At 39.0% G+C, this 20,310-nt stretch overlaps 1 protein-coding gene across 2 annotated transcripts in view; it reads right to left on the bottom strand.

Annotated features, from left to right (window-relative positions):
* The window catches only part of TAF2 (TATA-box binding protein associated factor 2), an 86,153-nt gene that overhangs the window by 26,328 nt on the left and 39,515 nt on the right, over positions 1–20,310 (bottom strand). For both annotated transcript variants that reach the window (XM_058668521.1, XM_058668522.1), the window contains exons 17-22: positions 18,613–18,753; positions 16,875–16,985; positions 14,714–14,907; positions 12,509–12,648; positions 9,772–9,841; positions 6,305–6,414 (exon numbers count right to left, since the gene is read on the bottom strand). In XM_058668521.1, coding sequence (XP_058524504.1) covers positions 6,305–6,414; positions 9,772–9,841; positions 12,509–12,648; positions 14,714–14,907; positions 16,875–16,985; positions 18,613–18,753 — 766 coding nt within the window. The remainder of the gene's footprint in view (positions 1–6,304; positions 6,415–9,771; positions 9,842–12,508; positions 12,649–14,713; positions 14,908–16,874; positions 16,986–18,612; positions 18,754–20,310) is intronic.

Below are 20,310 nucleotides of genomic sequence, written 5' to 3'. Positions count from 1 at the left end.
CTGCCACTGAGTGTGACGGATGAAGATACGCTAAAGCCAAATGACAGCAGCCAACTAAAACCAAAACCAATCCACAACAAATTGATACCAGAAAACACACACTCAGGAAAATGCATTTTAACATAAAATCTGTAACATTAAAAATGACAGAAATGACCAATCCATCAGATACCTAAGCATCCATATAGAGATGTAGGAGCACAGGACGGAAAGCCAAGCCTGAGGACACCCCCAAAGGAACAGACTGCTTTAAACAGTTCCAAGACAAGGACCTGGGCGAAGTGACTGCCAAAGAACTCAAAAGAATGATTATAAGGACTCTCAAAGAGATACAAGACGATAGACAGCTCAAGAAAATCAGGAAAACTGGGGCCCGGTGCAGTAGCCTAGTGGCCAAAGTCCTCACTTTGCACCTGCACCGGTGACCTGGAGGAAGCTCCTGGCTCTTGGCTTTAGATTGGCTCAGCTCCTACTATTGCGGCCACTTGGGGAGTGAATCAGCGGACGGGAAGATCTTTCTGACTGTCTCTCCTCGTCTCTGTATAACTGACTTTCAATAAAAATAAATAAATCTCTGAGAAAAAAAATCAGGAAAACTAGGCATGACATGTATGATAAATTCAGCAAGGAGACAGAGTTCTAGAAAAAGAACTGCAGAAATCTTAGAAAAAGAACTCAATAATTCAAATAAAGAACACAGCAGAAATTCTAAATAACACACTAGATGAAGCAGAAAAAAAAATAATGCATTAAGAAGGTCTTCATCCACGGGGAAATGGAGTGCCTTCGGAGACCAAGAACTCTGAGGTCAACCACCCCCACTTGGATCTACCACATGGGATGGAAGAAGCCCAAATCCTGCCTTGCAGAATCCAAGGTCATTGGAACAATAACCAGGATTCCAGAGCGGTCCGCAAAAACAGAAGAACAGTAAACTTCCTTCAGGACTAGGGAGAGGAGCTTTCTCTGGTCCTTGTCTGCTTCCAATTTTGGGTCCCCACCCCCTCTCGTAATAACCATCAGGAGCGCTCCAGAAACCCCTCAAAACAAACAAACAAACAAACAAAACTAGAATAGATAGACAGAGAACAACAAGGAAAGCTCAGAAACAGACAGGAAACGGTCAGCGGGGATGCACTTATAACTCACTGGGTGGGACACAAAGATTAGTTACTCCTCACTGGGGTATGGAAGATTTCTCTGCACACCCCTCCTAAACATGCTCACCTAAACTGTTGACATATGTCCTGTTAGAATTATAGAGTTAGACCACCTGAAAAACAGCCAGGTTCAGCGAAAACATGCTTCAATGCTATAAACTGCTAAATACTAAAATTAAAATAGGCATGAGACAGCTGAATAGCAATCTATAGCCATTTTAAGGTGTATAGAACACGGTTGAATATAAACCAAAATTGAAATGTCTATGAAGAAGTCACAGGTTGTGGGTGAGAACCTACATTTTCCTATTAACATATTAGTTAATCAATACCATGTCAATTACTGTCACAATGTTGTAAATGGTTGGAAATATTATGTTGGGGCTTTTAATTGATTGGGATGATACTCTGCCGGCTCTACCTTCAGACCAGAGATGGTCTCACCAAGAAACTATTGAATTTACCAGGACAATAAGATGCTGGACTTTATGCTTGGTAAATACCTCCAATGAAAGAATGTCAACTGAATTTGAACTATGGAAATACAACAAGGTGGAGCAATCCGCCGTGGGGGGAGGGTGGAGGGAGGGGCGGGGGGAATCCCAGTGCATAAAAAATGTATCACATAATGCAATGTAATTAATTTTAAAAAAATGAAATGCAATAAAAATGTTTAAAAAAAAAAAAAGAAGGTCTTCATATATATTCCAGACAGACAAAAAACAACAAAAAGAAAGACAAAAAGAGTATGAAGACAGTTGCAGAGAAACCCTATACAGGGGCCAGCATTGTAGTGCAACAGGTTAAGCTCATCTGAGTGTCAATTCAGAATCCTGGCAGTTCCACTTCTGATCCAGCTCTCTGCTAACGTGCCTGGGAAGGCGCCAGAAGATGGCTCAAGCGCTTTGGCCCTTGCAACCCACACTACAGACCCAGATGGAGCTGCAGGCTTCTGGCTTTGTTGCAGGCCAGCCCCTGCCGTTGTGACCAATCGGGGAGTGAACCAGTGAATGAAAGATCTCTCTGTATATTCTCCTTCTATAAGTTCTTCTTTGTAATAGATAAATAAATCTTGAAAATTAAAAAGATGAAACAAAGGGAAGGAAAAGGAACGAAAAGAAAATAAAACCCCATGTAATAACCTACCAGCTAAAAACTTGCCCAGCCTGGAGACAGATATGTATATCTAAATGCAGGAAGTCCATAAGATCCCAAACTTCTTTAAAACAGTCACTGCAACAAGTATCAGCGAAGCACATAGAAACGTAACACACTGGAGGGCAGCATTCTGACATGGCAGGTAGAGCAACAGCCTCCAACATGATCATGTCACGTGCACGCTGCTTCAAGTCTCAGCTGCTTTACTTCCAATCTAGCTCCGCTGCTGGCCTGGGAAAAGCAGTGCAAGCTGGTCCAAGCGTTTGGAGCCCTGCCACCCGCACGGCAGATGCAGAAGAAGCTCCTGGCTCCTGGCCCCAGCTGGACCCTGTGCTAGCTGTGTGGTCATTTGGAGAGTGCATCAACAGGTGGAAGGTCATTCTGTCTCTCTTTCTGTAAACAAATAAATAAATATTTAAAAAAAAAACAACAACACACACACACACTCTCTCTCTCTCTCTCACACACACACACACACAAGAGAGAGAAAACCTTAAAGTTTCAGGTCATTTTTCAAGGAATCCTTATCATATTAACAGAGTTTCCAAAAGAAACCTAGTAAGTCAGAGGGAATAGAATGATACACTCCAAATTCTGAAAGAAAGTAAATTGTTGATTAAGAACACACTTTTTGTGAAGTTATCTTTGAGAAATGATGGACCAATAAAAACTTCCCAAGAAATACAAAAGCTGAGAGAATTTCTCACCACCAGAACAACCTGATAAAATATAACCCAGGGAGTCCCTCTTATAGTTAAAGGAAAGAAGATAACCTACAAAATATGCTAGATATGTTAAAAGTCTGGGCCACTGTACCCATGTGGGAGACACAGAGGAAGCTCCTAGCTTCAGACTCTAAATACAGTAGAGGTCTGCAAGCTCTGGCTCAGCCTGTAAATACGGTAGAGGTCTGCAAGCTCCGGCTCAGCCTGTAAATACGGTAGATCTCTGCAAGCTCCAGCTCAGCCTGCAAATACAGTAGAGGTCTGCAAGCTCCAGCTCAGCCTGTAAATACGATAGAGGTCTGCAAGCTCCGGCTTAGCCTGTAAATACAGTAGAGGTCTGCAAGCTCCAGCTCAGGCTGGCCCTATCTTAGCTGTTGCAGGACACTTCCGGGAGTGAACCCATCGATGGAAGATCTCTTTGTCTCTCCCTCTCGCATTTTCTTTCCTAAAGAAAAAGATGTAATCACTTTTAGTGACAAGGCAGATCAGACTGACAGAAGGAGAGATCTTCCGCTTGTTCTCTCCCCAGTGGCCAGAGCTGAGCCGATCTGATCCGAGGCCAGGAGCTAGGAGCTTCTCCCAGGTCTTCCATACCTGTGCAGGGTCCAAAGCCATCGACCATTCTTTACTGCCCTGCTAAGCCACAAGCAGGGAACTAGATGGGAAGTGGAGTGGCTGAGACACGAACAAGTGCCCATACGGGATCCTGGTGTTCGCAAGGTGAGGCTGTAGCCATTGAGCCATTACGCTTGGCCCTATTCCGTCTTTTGAATAACTAAAATCAATTTAAAAAACAGGAGGGGGGGACAAGAACTCAAAACATGTTGCCCACAAGAAACGCATTTCACCAATAAGGTGAAACATGAAGATAGAAAAAAAATTATTTCAGTAAACGGAAAGCAAAAGCAAGCAAGAATAGCTATAGTTTGTCAGAAAACATAGACCTCGGACAAAAACTGTAAAAACAAACAATATCAATGAAAACTGATCAAAGAACCCAATGTGAAGCCATAACTGTCAGTGTCATTACTAGATTTAAAGGGAGAGAAAAGCACCAACACAATAGTGGAGGACTTCATTACCCATTTTGAAAATATGATGAAATATACTAAAAACACAAAGTTAAAAAGATTTCTCATGTTCATGGATTTGAAGAACTAGTACTATTATTAAATTCATGTACAGCAAAATAAAACTACAATAACAAAAAAAAAAACCCCAAACCTCAAAAAGCAAGACTGAATCAACAGAATGGGAGAAAACATTTGCAAACTATGAATCTCCAGAATACATAAGGACCTCCAAAAACCTCAACAGCCAAAAGTCCAGTTAAGAAACAAGCAAAGGATCTGATTAAATATTCTACTAAGAAGTACAGGGATTCCCCCAACCATGAAACTGTGTCACATAATGCAACGCAATAAAACAAAACAAAACAAACAACAACAACAAAAAGAAGTATAGGGGCCAGCGCTGTGGCGCTGCAAGTAAAGCCGCTGTTTTTGGAGCTGGCATCCCATCTGGGAGCCCATTCATGTTATGCTCCACTTCTGATTCAGCGAAAGTGTCTGGGAAAGCAGCAGAGGACAATCCAAGTGTTTGGGCCCCTGTACCTATAAGACAGTGGAAGCTTCTGGCTCTTGGCTGCAGACCAGTTCAGTTCCAACTACCGTGGCCATTTGGGGAGTGAACCAGCGGATGGAGTATCTTTAGCTCCTCCTGTTCCTCTAACTCTGCCTTTCAAATGAATAAATAAATCCTTAAAAAAAACCCATAAAATAAGAAATATAAATGGTCAAAAAGGTAGATGCAGAAAAAAATGCTCATCTGCACTAGCCTTCAGTAAAACGAAATAAAAACCACAATGAGATATCACCTCACCCCAGTTCCAATGGCTACTATCAAAAAGACAAAGGGATTCTAGATGCGACAGGGATGTGGAGAAAAGCAAACCCTTATACTCTGTTGAGGGAATACAGGATTGTATGATCATTACGGAGATGAGTATGGTAGTTCCTCAAAAAACTACCAATAAACCTGCTATCTAAGCCATCTCTTCCAGTTACAGGAGTACACTTACACACACACACACACACACACACACACACACACACTGAAAGCAGCATGTGAAAGAACTACCTATACTACCATGTTTATCAGTATTATTTACAATATCCAAGATATAGAATCAATCTAGTTGTCTACCAACCAATGAGTGGCTAAAGAAAATGTAACTAAACACAACAGAATATATTTCATTACAAAAAGAATTATCTGTAGTAAAACAGATGGAACTAGAGATTATTATGCTAATCCAGATACAGAAAGGCAAATACCAAATGATCTCCGTGTAGACTCTTAAAAAACAATGGTCAACCTGACCTTAGAACAGTGGTTACTACAGACTGGGAAAGGTAGGGAGGAGAGCTAACAGGATAGACAGATAATGAGGATTGGATAAAAGCTACCAAAACACAGTTAGATGAAAGTAACAAATTCTAGTGTTCCACACCATGGTGGGGCATCTATAGTTTACAATTACACTGCATAAATAAAAGACATGGTAGGTGTCATCACAAATAAAAACGGAAATCCAACTGTCTGGTTTGATTAATTCATATGTGTATAAAGGCTGAGGCATTACACTGTACCATACAAAAATGTTTACTTTTAAAAATAAATTAGACATAAACAAGGTTAAGCTAAGTTTCAGCCCCAGCAGAACAGTTCCACATCCTAGAATTAGTGTTCCTAAGCACTGTATTATGCTCTTAAACTCATTTAAAACTATACAGACACCTGATCTCCAAAGTGAAGGGCAGTAATAGTAGCTGTGTTTTAAAATACAGGTTGCATATTATATTGTACTGCATTAAACTTCAAAGATGGGTCAAACCAACCTACCAGGTGGCTGGGAAAAACAGGTCAGACTTACAAAGCCTTACGATAGACTTAATAAGTTCATATCGCTAACCCTTTAACCATTTTAAATATTTCCATGTACATTAATGTTTTGATTTCCTTAACCACGCTGTGGAGCAAACTAAGTAAATATATCTTTAATAAATGTTATTATACCCACCACTGAAAATCTGTGAAACCTTATTCGAAAGAAAAACAAAACAAAATTTTTTTGTTTTTAACTGATACTGAATTTTAAATATACCATAACACAAAAATATTCCAATAAAAAACCAACAAACAAAAAAACCCACAAATTTGGTTCAAAACAAAACAAAACAAAACACAGCAGCATCTTACCAGAATTCATGAGTTTCCAAAGTTGATCCACCAGGGCTTCATTGCATAAGGGAGATTCTGTGTTCTTCGTAAAGGGAGGGTTCTTCGTCAGCATGTTTAGAATCTTGTGTCTGGAATAAATAACAGCAAATGTTAAACTTCAGAAGAGCATTTGTTGACTAATGAGCAGGAGACATGAAATGTGTGGAAATAATCTATGGTTCTTCCTTCATATTTCACCATTTTCCATTCCAAGGTCTAACTTTGTGTTTAGTTCAATTTCACTGAAAAAAACATTGTTACATCTCAAATCTAAAGAAATGTCTAAATTATCTTAACTATATCTATTTGTGGAGAATAGTAAGATAATTTAATGCATGCATACAATGCATAATGATCAAATCAGGGTCATTAACATTTTGACCTCCTTGAATATTTAAAATAAGTTTTTGATTAAATGCTAAGTGTAAACCTATAGACTGGTGATCACTAGAGACTGGGAAGTATGCTGGGATGGAATGAATGATGGAAGTGGAAAGACAGATGTTGAATAACAGGTATCCAAACAAGGAAGGAAGGAATAAAGTCTATAGTTCTACAGCGCAATGGGCTGACTAGAGTTCACAACAATCTATCATATATTTTATGATAACTGGCAAAGAGAAGTTAAAAGCAAAAAATCTTGATAAAGAGATGGAAACATGAATGACTCCAATTTGATGAATGCGTGCTCTGCATACATGTATTAAAACATCCTGAATATTGACTATTGCTTTATCACTGAAGACATTCTGTGGATTTTCTCTTTCTAAACTTGCCTCGCTATATAATGCAGTATTTTAAAATCTAACTCCATGTATTCCTAAACAATCTTTCCTAACCCACTTTCTAAAATAAATATTCCACTTTTGTTGGAAGCACATACAAAAATAATTCAGTCAGTGATTATAAAAATCTTAAAATGGAGCAAAAAAAATCCATTAAAGCCAAAAAATTCTATATTTGAGATAATATACTGAGCATGAACTTCTTTATTGTAATATCTTTGTAAAGCATGGGAATGCAGAAACATGTTAAATATGGAGATTACAAAGGGATTTCGTCAGAACGTACTGAAGAGGGGAAGAGTTAAGAAAAAGAATCCCCGGAAAATTAATCATTCAATGCTAGATTTGTCTTCCATGAAAGGTGACCTGATTATCTCAGAGTTTTCTGAGAAATGTGCCACGTGATAAAAACAAAGTTTGAAAAAGAAAATATCCCATGTAGAAGATAATCCCAATAAGTAAGAAAAAGAAAAAAAAAAATTGACGGGGATTCATGTAGCATTTTATGAAGGGATAAAAGCTACCTTTAGACCTTTAGTGCCAAGGCTGAGAAACTTAAGACGTGAGAATAACTAATACACTTGAATGCAAGCAGGAAGAAAGAAAATGAGCTGGAATTTTTTATGAAGGCAGCAAAATTTCAAAGAAGGTGGGACACTTTTACATTTGTTAGGGTATGACACAAAATTGAACCTGTGGCCAAATGCAGACAGGAGAGAGAACTGATGTGCTAGGATGCAATTTCACTCATTTAGCTCCTCTTGGCTGCAACTTCATGTTCTAAAACTGAAAGATGTGGGCTTAGTTAACAACCGTTGGTATTTTGAAATTTAAGACTAAACGAAGTAAAACTGCTGAAAGGTTATGGTTCCATATGTAACTTACAGATAAGTAATGTGAAAGGGAATATAAGTCTATGGATAGCACACACCAATATTTCCGAGTGAAAATACAAACTTCTGTCTTTAGACTCTCATGTGCCATTTGTGAGAGGGGATCAGCATTACAGGTATCTTACACCTTTTAAAATGTGGGTGTTAGTCTAAGAGAAGCTACTCACACTGTTACACTTGGAATTTTGCATTAACAAGAAATATTACTCTAAATGTCAAGTATGGCCAAACTAGTCCAATTTCACATATACCTAGTTAGCGCATTTCAAACTCTTTACAGCCATGCCAATTAATTTGCAAAAGATGGTCTAGGGTTATGTTTGAAAAAAAGCAGGAAATACTAGTACATTTATAATTTAGTAAACTACGCATTTATTTACTTTTAAAGTTTTATTTTGATTCAAGGGAGGATGGAAAGAAGGCTTTCACAAGGATATAAACATAAATAACTAACAAGACAAAGAGAAGAGAAGAAAATGGGAATCCTACGCTGAATCTCTTCAAAGATGAAACACCAATAAACACACTAAGGTGTTTGTAAAGAGTTCACAGGAATTGTGTACTGTGAAAAAGCAACGCACAGATTTTAAATCATTTTTTCATTCCTATATGAACTCATATTTTAATTTCATCAAATGTTGCACAGGTAGGATAACTGCTGTATAGTAATACTTTTACCTAGTCACCACTTACCACTTAAAATTTTTTTAAAAGAATTAAGTGTGATGGCTCACTTGACTAACCTTCCCCTGCAAGTACCGGGACCTCATGCAGTTGCCCAGGTCATGTCCTGGCTGCTCCACCTTCCACCCATCTTCCTGTTTAAGGCTTGGGAAAGCAGCAGACAATGGAGCAAAGCCTGGGTACCCCGCACCTGTGTGGGAGACCCAAAGAAGTTCTTGGCTCCTGGCTTCAGATCAGCTCAGTTCCAACCACTGTGGCCATTTGGGGAGTGAACCAAAGCATGGAAGATCCTTCTATCTTCTCTTTAAATCTGTCTTTCCAATAAAAATGAATGAATCTTTAAAAAGGCCTTGTAAAAGATATCTTGAATTTTTATAACTGTGAGTGTAATTAAGCCCAAGAAGTTCCTTAATGAAAATTTCAAATAAATCATATCAAATAAGAAAATATGCTAAACATAATCATGAAGTAGACTTTTAAATAGATCCTCAACTCAGTCTGCAAATAGCATATTCTTGAAATGTGAATGAATATTAACAGTTCCACAATAGTATCTTAAAAGCAATTTAGATTGCATGATACAAAATTTACAAAAATTATAACTAAGTTTTGCAAAAATCAGAATGTATCAAAAATGGTCTTCAACATATACAGCTCAAATATACCAGTCTTCAAAACAACATCTAAGAAATAGGTACATCAATGTTAGTTATGCTAACAGAAGTTGAAAATAAATGAATACATGGTAGATTTAATTTACAGTGCATTTCTTTTTCCACTTGTGATCAGAATCTTACTTCAACTCACATGTTGTCTGCGAAGTTTTGAAGCTTCTTCTATACATGGATTATAAACATTTTTTGCATTAAAGAAAACTATCTTTTAATTCCATTTACTATGAGCTTTTCAAGGTTGCCTCATACTTTAAAATTACATACTTTAAAAAAGCGTATTTTGAAAAATGTTTTCTAAAGGAAAGTCAAACAGAAAAAAAGCAAAAGCCATAAGTAATTGTTCCATCTTCTGAAACTGTTCAATTTATTTCAGGATTTATAGTAGCAAAAATTATGGAGTATAAACTAACCTTACATAGGGTACAGGATCAGTCTGAATCATATTAAGTAGCCACTGCAGTTCTTCATAACTCCGGTCCACTTAAAGAAAAATAAGAAACAATAGTCTTAGCTAATCATAACAAACTAAATAACAAGTGACTAGCAGAGAGTTTACACTTAATATTAAGACCCTGCCTTTGTAGGTTTCCAATCAGAGTGAAGACTAGAGCCCGGGTCTTAGATTTTCTTATATTTACTTACTGCAATTTGCACTATAACTTTTGTAAGTATCATGTTATGTGGAGCAAGACATATAAAATAGCACTAAGTTAACATTTTGAAATTAAAGGTCAAAAACAGAGCAAGCACAACAAAGAAAATTACCATTTATTAAAAACCTTAAACTAAATACGATTAAATAGAATTAATCTAAATAAAATTGTATTCCAGAGTATTAAACTGTTGAGGCTTGATTTCCAATGGAATTTCAAATACACTATGCGGCTCTCCTCTATCTCAGACTGAAGGGTAGCCTTGGGGCTGGCATCGTGCCACAGCAGTTTAGGCTGCCACCTGTGATGCTAGTATCCCAGATGGGAGTGGGTTCATGTCCAGCAAGCTCCACTTCCGAACAATTCCCTGCCAATAGCCTGAGCAAGCAATGGAAGACGTCCCAAATGGCTGGGCCCCTGCCACCCAGGTGGCCAACCCAGAGGAAGAGCTGGCTCTTGACTTCTGCCTGGTCCAGCCCTGGCCATTCTGGTCATCTGGGGAATCTCTCCTTCTCTGTAACTCTGCTTTTCAAATAAACAGCTCTTAAAAACAAAACAGTTCCAACTTCTCAGCATAATGTAAAAGGCAGCACAAAAATAGTGCCATGAACACTATCTGACATAACATGCCTCATTTGTGATTTCTACTGAGTTCCTCAACCAGTTTAGCTTTTACGATGTGAGTTTTTTCACATATTTTTTCCTATTTTTCATGACTTTCATTTTCTATTTTGAGTATCAATATCTAAACTTAAAATTGAAGAATGAAATAAAAGTTCAGTTTACATTTAAATGTTTCTTAACTGCATCATACTTAGCAGTTTAGCATTCTTTGGAAGGTATAAATTTTTTCTTCCTTAATTCCAAATAACATTAATTCATGACATTCACCTATTATTTATGTGATAATGACCACCATTCAAAAATCCTGAGAAATAAGACTGGGAAAAAGCATATTTTGTGGACATCAAGACTTTCAGATTTCACAAAAATGGTACCATGTTAAAGCAGAAGAAATCAGAGTCCAGAAAGTCATCTAACAATAACAAAAATCACTACTTTTACTATAATTTCTTTTATGAGAATATTTTAATCATCAATAAAATAGAATTAACAACCACTTCTGATTTTACGAACATATATAATATATACATTATACCGCTACTACCCTTTACTTTCTGACTATAAAGCACATTTACATCAAAATTTACCAAAAAAAAAAAAAAAAAAAAAAGACAACACGCCTAGCATATTTTTACTTCTTTACTCTTTCCAAAACTTAATGTTGTAATCTGAAATTTCAGATGTAGATTACACTTACACATTGCTTCTAATTGCATACTATTTGTAAAGAATGATCTTCGAATTATACATTAAATCTTACTACCTATTTAACAAATACTTAAGCTGATTTGGCTGGCATACTACTCAACAGTTCATTCTGTTCATGTTTTTCCTAATCTTGAGTTGCTGATTCACATCCAGGTTGGCTGAAAATTATCACTGTCAGTTTATCTTTAAGAAATGTTTTAGGAAATGTAATTCTAATTCTCCAAGACTGCATGAGTCACAACTTGAACCAAGAATTTCGATCATAATTTTTCCTAAATATTAGACAGCCACTTCATTATCTTTCGACTCTCGGTACTCTGAAAAAGCCAGAGGTCACATTATTCTTTTACATTAACTGTTTTTAATATTCCTTGAGCTTGCAAAAAAATCATTTTTCCTTAAGGGGACAGGGTGGGGGGGAGGTGTCAGCATTGTGACATAGGCAGTAAAGCCTCCGTCTGCAATGCTGGCATCCCATATGTGTGCTGATCTGTGCCCCGGCTGCTCCACTTCTGATTCAACTCCCCGCTAATGTGCCTGGGAAAGCAGCGGAAGAGTGCCCAAGTGATTAGGCCACTGCCACCCACGTGGGAGAGCTAGGTAAGCTCGTGTTTCCCAGGCTCTGCACGGCTAAGCCACAGCTGTCACGGCTCCCTGGGAACTGAATCAATAACCGAAAAATTATCCAGGTCTAACGTAGGTCAGTTTTATTTATATTCTTCCAAAGAATACCATTGTTTCTTTAATTATAGGATTTCTTCCACCTATTTATTCATGCCTTTTTTTAAGCATTTCCACCTTTCCCTTTAAATCCCCTATATTTCAGAAAACATGTTTAAGATGTATTATTCTCTTAACATTTTTCAACTTTACGAGGTCTACCCTAATTCCCCTAATGTTTATGCCCCTTGCTCTTCTTTCACAAATTTTTACATAGCTGAAAGACGCTTTCCTGAGTCTCTCATAAAAATTTCCTAAACATTATCTCCTCTTCCTTAAAATAACGTGCAGTTAAACTTACGGAGGGACACAATTATTTCTCACAAAGGATTTAAAAATAAAGTATCTGCATTACACATACAGGAAAATCTTACTAACCAATGGCCTTGAGAGGCAGAATTTTCTTCTAAAATGATAACCATATCTTTTCCTAACGCATTACCTTTAGTATAATCCACAACCGCTTCTAACGCAGCTATCCGGATATCCACAAAGTGGCCGTATTCAGCGTAAGATTTAAAGAGAGCCGGATCACTTGGCACGTGTCCGTTCTTCTGAAGCACCCGAATCGCTCTCAGACAACTAAGGAAGGAAACATTACATTGACTCCACTCATCAAGGTATTATACATCAAAATTGTTTCCCTAGGTACTAAATTCAATGCAGCAGTTAGTTTAAATCCTGATATGATTTCAATCAGTCTTCAAGTGTGTAATATTAAACTTTCGCAGCCCAATTAACTGGGCTCCTGCCATTCCCATGGGAGGGACGAAGACCAAGTCCCCGCTTCCTGGTCTTCCCCTGGCCCAGGCCACATGATGTAGGCGTTTCAGGGGCAAATAACTAAATGGGAGTGCTTTCTGACTGGGACTCTGTCTTTCTCAGCCACTCTCCCTCTCAAATTTTTTTTTTCAATTCAAAACCATGTTAAATTCCATTGAAAGAAAATAATCTTCAAACTTTCAGGCAATTTCAAGTACTATTTCTCTTATAACAGGAATATTCTTCAGAAAAAAATTTAATATGAAAATAATCACATGCATATAATCCCCCCCACACCAAAAAAAAGGTCTGAATCAACATTCAACTTTTTGCAAACTCCTAAACAAATAAGAATTTTTGGAGCCCAGTGCAGTACCCTAGCAGCTAAGGTTCTTGCTTTGAATGCTCCGGGATCCCATATGGGCGCCGGTTCTAATCCTGGTGGCTCCACTTCCCATCCAGCTCCCTGCTTGCAGTCTGGGAAAGCAATCAAGAACAGCCCAAGGCCTTGGGTCGCTGCACCCATATGGGAGACACAGAAGAGGCTCCTGGCTTTGGATTGGCTCAGCACTGGCTGTTGCAGTCACTTGGGGAGTAAATTAGGGAAGTGAGTTAGCAGATAGAAGATCTTCCTCTCTGTCTCTCCTCCTCTCTGTATATCTGACTTTACAATAAAAATAAATCTTGAAAAAAAAAAAAAGAATTTCTGACAGCTACATACAAGAAGTTAATATAAGTAAAACAAGTGAGGAACGTAATGGAATCATGACTCCTTATGAAGGGCTATACTATTGTAGCAATGTGGGGAAACTCTGTCGCGGATCGGAGTTTGGGGTGGGATCCCAGTCTCTACGAAATTGTACCATAAAATTCAAAAATTCAAAATAAAAATTTAACAACAAAAAAAAAGAGTAAGGGACAAAATTGTGGCACAGTGGGTTTACGGACTGCCTATAATGCCAGCATGCACATAAGTGCAATTCAAGCCCCAGTCACTTGATCAGTCTCCATGCTGATGTGCCTGGGAAATCAACAGAAGACAGGCCAGGTGCATGGGGCCCTCCCACCCTCACGGGAGACCCTCATGGAGTTACAGGCTCCTGTCTTTAGCCTCACACTGCCTTAGCTGTGTGGCCATCTGGGAAGTGAACCAGTGAATGGAACATCTCCTTCTCTCTGAAAATCTTCCAAATAACTAAAAATCTACAAAAAAAAAAAGTTGCCTTAAAAGACTAGAGGGTGTCTATACTATAAGAAAATAAAAGACTACACAATGAAAAAAACTTACGAAGAATTTCTGCTGAAGTGAAAAATATTTATGATACACACAAAATATAACAATGAAGACATTCAAAATTTATATAAAACAGAGGAAAAAATTAGGGGAACATTCTACAAACATTAAAAATGTATGCGTGGATAGTAGACTCACTAAATTTTAATTTACTCCTTTTACTTCACTGTATTTCTCAGTCTGCTATAATGATATTTTGTTCTTAACTATAAAAATACAGTTTTAAAAGTTAAAGGACATTTTTTTAAATTTATTTTGAAAGTCAGAATTAGAGAGAGAACAAGAGCTAGAGATCTTCCACCCAATGTTTCATTTTCTGGATGGCCACAACACATCTTTCTGGATGGCCTGGTGGTGGGCCAGACAGAAGCCAGGAATTTCTTCTGGTTCTCCCATGTAGGTGTAGGTTACAAACCTGGGCCAGCACCTGCTGTTTTTCCCAGGCCATTTAGCAGGTGGTTGGACTAGCAGTGGAGTGGCTGGGACACTAACTGGCAACAACATGGGATGCCAGTGTGAGATGGCTTTACCTGCTCTGCCACAATTCCAATCCCTAGAGAGCTTTTTAAAAAGTGGAGAATTGAATCATACCTGACAGTGATGGTATGTCTGTAACTTGGAAGAAGCTTTTCCATATTCAAAAACCTGGTGATTTCTTCAAGAATGAGTCGCACATCAGGATGCAGGTTATCCAAAGTTCTAACTTCATTATTCACACTGACTGCAGGAGTAACAGAGTTGGCCAGGGCATCAATCATTTCTGCACGGTAATAGTTATCTGAAAACTAATCCAACAAATAATTGATCTCAAATATATTATGTGTATCCTCATAATTTTAATATATAATTTCTCTTGTACTATCTGGAAATGCAAAAGCAAATTCTCTGGTAAATAAACTGAACTTGGTCTTTGGTAGGGAGTCATTCATTGGAAAATGAGTGTGAAGGAGATGGACTCTTTCCAATCAGTAATATATTTGTTAAATGAACAAATATTCACTTCCTGGAAGGAACTCTAATGGTAACCTAGCCAGATTCTCAATAGACAGCAATCCATACATCCCACTCTAACAAAGAACTTCGTATCAGCTATTCAATAGTCTACTTTGTAATATAGAAACACAAAACCAACAGCAATGGATATTTGAGAAAAGCATCAACATAAAAAATAACAACTAGAGGGACATTTTTCCAACTGCCACTTTGTTAATTAGGGTTACTTGTCCCAGGAGCTAGTTCTTACGTTACCATTTCTAATAGCTCATAATCCCTTTATTCCAGAAATTCTATTGGACTATATGGATATCTATAACCAATTTAAATTTTTCATTAAAGTTCAATAGGAAGAAGCATATCATCCTGTGTCTTTTGATTGATTCCATATTACATCTCTAAAAGAGAGCCTCATTATCCCCAAGATGAACCATATGAAAGTTGTCAGAATCAAAATAGAGCTTCTGTGTCAATTCTAATAAAACCAAATGAACAAGAAGCAGGAAGCTATGTGGGTAAGGTTCTTAGGACTGACCGCCAAATGGCAATGACCATAGACTAGAACCCTGCAGAGACTGCTGCACTAGTACCTAAAGTACTTCGTCTTTAATATGAGATACTGAAATCAGTGTAGTGGCTCAATGAATTGCATCACAATGCAAGGCCCCAAAGTACTTACACTCTTCTTTTAAAATGAGATTTTAAAATTTATTTGAAAGGAAGAATTACAGAGAAAGGGAAAGAGAAAAATCTCCACTATGGATACAATAGCTGGAACTGGGCCAGGCTGTAGCCAGGAGCCCTCCATCTGTGTCTTCCACATGTACGGCAGAGACTCAAGTACTTAGGCCATCTTCGGCTGCCTGCCCAGGCTTATCAGTAGGAGCTAGAACAGAAATGGAGCAATTGGGACCTGACTCAGATCTAAGTCTCAGCTGCTTCACTTCTGATCTGGCTCCCTGCTAACACACCTGGGAAGTTGGCGTAAAACGGCCCAAGTGCTTGGTACTCTGCTGTCCACTCGGGAGATTCAGTGAATCTTCCTAGCTCTTGGTTTCTGCGGCCATCTGAACAAGTGATGGAATACCCCTCTCTAAATAGAACTGCTTTTCAAAATAAATTAATCTTTTTTAAAGAAAAAAATTTCCACAACATACCATTTTTCAAAGGAAAGAAATATTTACTCCAGCTGTAGGCAGCAACAAAGGATGCCTTCTACACAGGCATGTGTTACACTGCTGGGAGAAAAGCAGCCAATAGTTTGCAGGTGTCACAGGCAGCAGTTTAATACACTGTGCCATAATGCTAACCTTTGGAAAGTCTAACAGTAGTGATTTCTCAGGAAATGTTAATGACAGCTTTGATTCCCCTCCCCCTTCCAAGTCATCTGTTTTTCCTATTTGTTCTAGTCCCCTTCTCATTAAAAAACACACACACACACACACACACACACACACACTTATTTAAGAATAGCAGCACATTCCAATGGGAATATGAATGCAGTAGAAAACTCTGCCATATATCCCCATGGCATGTGCAAACCCGAGGCTGAGAGTAGGCTAAGTAGGGGTTTTTAGGGGTCACTTTGACTATCAACGGCACTTGCTGATTTATGAGAGTAAAGGCTGGGCATGGGACTGACCAGGTGGCTGCAACCCCTAGTATGTGTGCTGGCTGGTGCAGGGGGGCAGTCTGAGTCTCATAAAACACAAAATACAAGCGAGTGGTTTCATAATTTTCTTTGAGAAAAGTTTCTTACCTTGTTTTTTCTGTTGTCATTGTACTTGATCAAGTCTAAAATAAATGTTAAGACTTCTTTGGGACAAAGGTTATGAACATCTCTTAATAAGGCCATTGCAACTGGCATAGTCTACAAAAAAAAAAAGATCAAGCACATCATGTAAACCATTCATTGCTACAACTCACTGAACAATAAAGGGAAAAAAAGGCACAATCTGGAGTTGACTTCTATCTAGCTGGAGTCTATTTCCCCTCTCGCACGAAAAACATACCTTAAAATATTGAAAACAAGACAGCCAAAACCAAGGGAAGAGCTTCTATAAATAATGCCATGTGTCTTGGTCCTCATTTGCTGGAACAAGGTAAGACAGTAATTCAAAAAGTAGATGGAGGGCCCGGCGGCATGGCCTAGCGGCTAAAGTCCTCGCCTTGAACGCCCCAGGATCCCATATGGGCGCCGGTTCTAATCCCAGCAGCTCCACTTCCCATCCAGCTCCCTGCTTGTGGCCTGGGAAAGCAGTCGAGGACAGTCCCAATGCATTGGGGCCCTGCACCCGCGTGGGAGACCCGGAGGGGGTTCCTGGTTCCCGGCTTCAGATCGGTGCACGCCGGCCATTGCGGCTCACTTGGGGAGTGAATCATCGGACGGAAGATCTTCCTCTCTGTCTCTCCTCCTCTCTGTATATCTGACTTTGTAATAAAATAAATAAATCTTTAAAAAAAAAAAAGTAGATGGAGCATGGAATTAAAAGTTTGATGTGGGACCAGCACAATAGCTTAGAGGCTAAAGTCCTCACCTTGCATGTGCTGGGATCCCATACGGGCACCATTTCGTTTCCCGACAACCAGGCTTCCCATCTAGTTCCCTGCCTGTGGCCTAGGAAAGCAGGTGAGGACGGCCCAAGACCTTGGGACCCTGCACCTGTGTGAGAGACACAAAAGAAGCTCCTGGCCCCTGGCCTCAGATTGGCTCAGCTCCAGCCATTGAGGCCAGTTGGTGAGTGAACCAACAGACACAAAATCTTTCTCTCATCTCTCCTTCTCTGTAAATCTGCCTTTAAAATAAAAATTAAAAAATCTTCTTTAAAAAGTTCAACAATGCACATTATTAAAAAGGGACTTGTGCGGTAATTAAGTCCCCACCTGCAACGCTGAATTCTCCTTCGAGTGCCTATCTGAGTGCATTCTGCTTCTGTCATCCCTCTCCTGCTTTTGTTGCAAGAGAAAACAGCCCCAGCACCTGTAACCCCGCCACCAAGGTGGGAAACCTGGGGAAGTTCCACGCGCCTGCTTTCATAGTCACAATTACAATACTAACAGATTTTACACACATGACCTTACATAATTCCAAAAATGATAACTTTTACAGTTGCATGTAAACTAAGGCTTAGAAGCTTAGCAACCTTTTCCAGCCAGTGACCAGCAAAGCTGGGGCTGAGAGTATGCCCCAGCCTGCACAGCTCTGCTCACATCTGCTGTCCACATTCTACAAGGACTATTCTCACATCACCGTCCCCCTGCTGCCAACTGAAAAGGCAAATCATTTATTTCCATGCACTTTGGCATTCATGTGGGAAAATGAATTACTCACACACCAGTGAAAAATCAGTAAATGCTCAGAATTTAAAAAATTCTTTTTACGTGAAAAAAGAACAAAGCTAAATACCTTTCTTTCTTTCTTTGTAAGAAAGAAAATAGCTCAAGATATATAGATGTAGCCTAAGATAATCCTATGAAACTTCAAAAGTTCACCATACCTTCTGTAGAAAGTAACTTTGAAAGCTTATAAAGTTATTTGTTTTCACAATGTTTGGACAAGTTTTGCAACAAAACATTCTAGTGAACAGTGACTTCATGGCTGGTGGTCCGGTCCACGTGCTCACCATTGAATTTGCAATCTGTATACAGAAAACAAAGCCACATCAAACACCACAGCAAACTTTCCAAATCATGGCTCAAGATTATCAATGCTACAAATACCCAGTTCTCAGCACTTGCAATTTTCAGAAATGTAACACAACTTAGTCTTTCATCACCAATGCACAGAAAATACACAAAATCACTCGCCAAAACAATTTTGTCTGTAAGCATTTTTGTGAAGAAATTTCAGTATTTTTAAAGAAAGTATGTTTGAAATGCATTCATTCTAGGTAAATTGTCTTGTTTTTAGTATTCCCTAATCAAAACACAGACCAAATACAGAGATATTACCTAGTCTGTAAGAATATTTCCTGAAACACCATTATTTATCATTGATATTTTTAGGGTATATAAAGTGTGCTTGGGCTGGGGTTAGGGCTGCAGCATAGCATAGTAGGATAATCTTCGCCAGGTTAGTCTTGGCTGATCCACTTCCCATCCATCTCTCTGACAAAGCAGTGAAGAATGGTCTAAGTCCTTGGAACCCTGCATCCATGTGGGAGACCGGGAAGAAGCTCCTGGCTCCTGGTTTCAGATTAGCTCAGCTCTGGCAATTGTGGCCACTTGGAGAATGAACCAGCAGGTGGAAGAACTCTGTCTCTCCTGCTCTACCTGAAACTGTCTTTTCAATAAAAATGAAGAGATTATTTTTAAATATTTATTTGTTTTGTTGGAAAAGAAAATTGGGTTTTTTTAAAAAAGATTTTACTTTTATTGGTAAGGCAGATTCATACAGAGAGAAGAAGAGACAAAGACAAAAATCTTCTGTCCACTGCTCTGCTCCCTAGGTGGCTGCAATGGCTGGAGCTGAGCTGACCCAAGGCCAGGAGCCAGGAGCTTTTTCAGGGTCTTTCACAGGTTGCAAGATCCCAAGGCTTTGGGCCATCCTCTACTGCTTTTTCAGCCTCAAGCATGGAGCTGACAGCAAGGGGAGCAAGTAGGACACACACTGTCAGCCAAATGGGATCCTGGCGTCAGAAAAGTAAGGCCTTCGTCATTGAGCCATTGCTCCAGGCTCCAGGCCCAACTTGAATAAATCTTAATAAAAAAAAAATGCTTGGGGCCAGTGCCCTGACAGCAAGCTAATCCTTGGCCTGCCTGCATCATCAGCCATCCCATATGGTCACTGGTTTGTGGCCCGGCGGCACCACTTCCAATCCAGCTCCCTGCTTACGACCTGGGAAAGCAATGGCAGATGGCTCAAATCCTTGGGATCCTGCAATCCTGTGGGAGACCTAGAAGAAGCTCTTGGTTCCAGATCTGTTCAACTCTAGCCATTACGGTCATTTGAGGAGTGAACCACGAGATGGAAGATCTTTCTGCCTCTCCTGCTCTTTCTCTCTCTGTAAATCTGCCTGTCAAACAAAAATAAGTAAATCTTTTAAAAAAAATGCTTTAAGAGCATGAAATTATAATTAGCTTTGTACTGCATAGTTCACAATTTTATAGTAATTCTAAGATTTAACATGCAAGTTATAAAGATCTTTACAGAATTGATGAAATCTATATTCTTGGCAAATGATTAGCAATTCAAA

This window comes from Ochotona princeps, chromosome 9 (genome assembly GCF_030435755.1).
Source record: "Ochotona princeps isolate mOchPri1 chromosome 9, mOchPri1.hap1, whole genome shotgun sequence".
NCBI classification, from domain to species: Eukaryota; Metazoa; Chordata; class Mammalia; order Lagomorpha; family Ochotonidae; genus Ochotona; species Ochotona princeps.
Note: the sequence above shows the minus strand (reverse complement) of the source record. Positions and strands in the feature narration are given on the sequence as shown.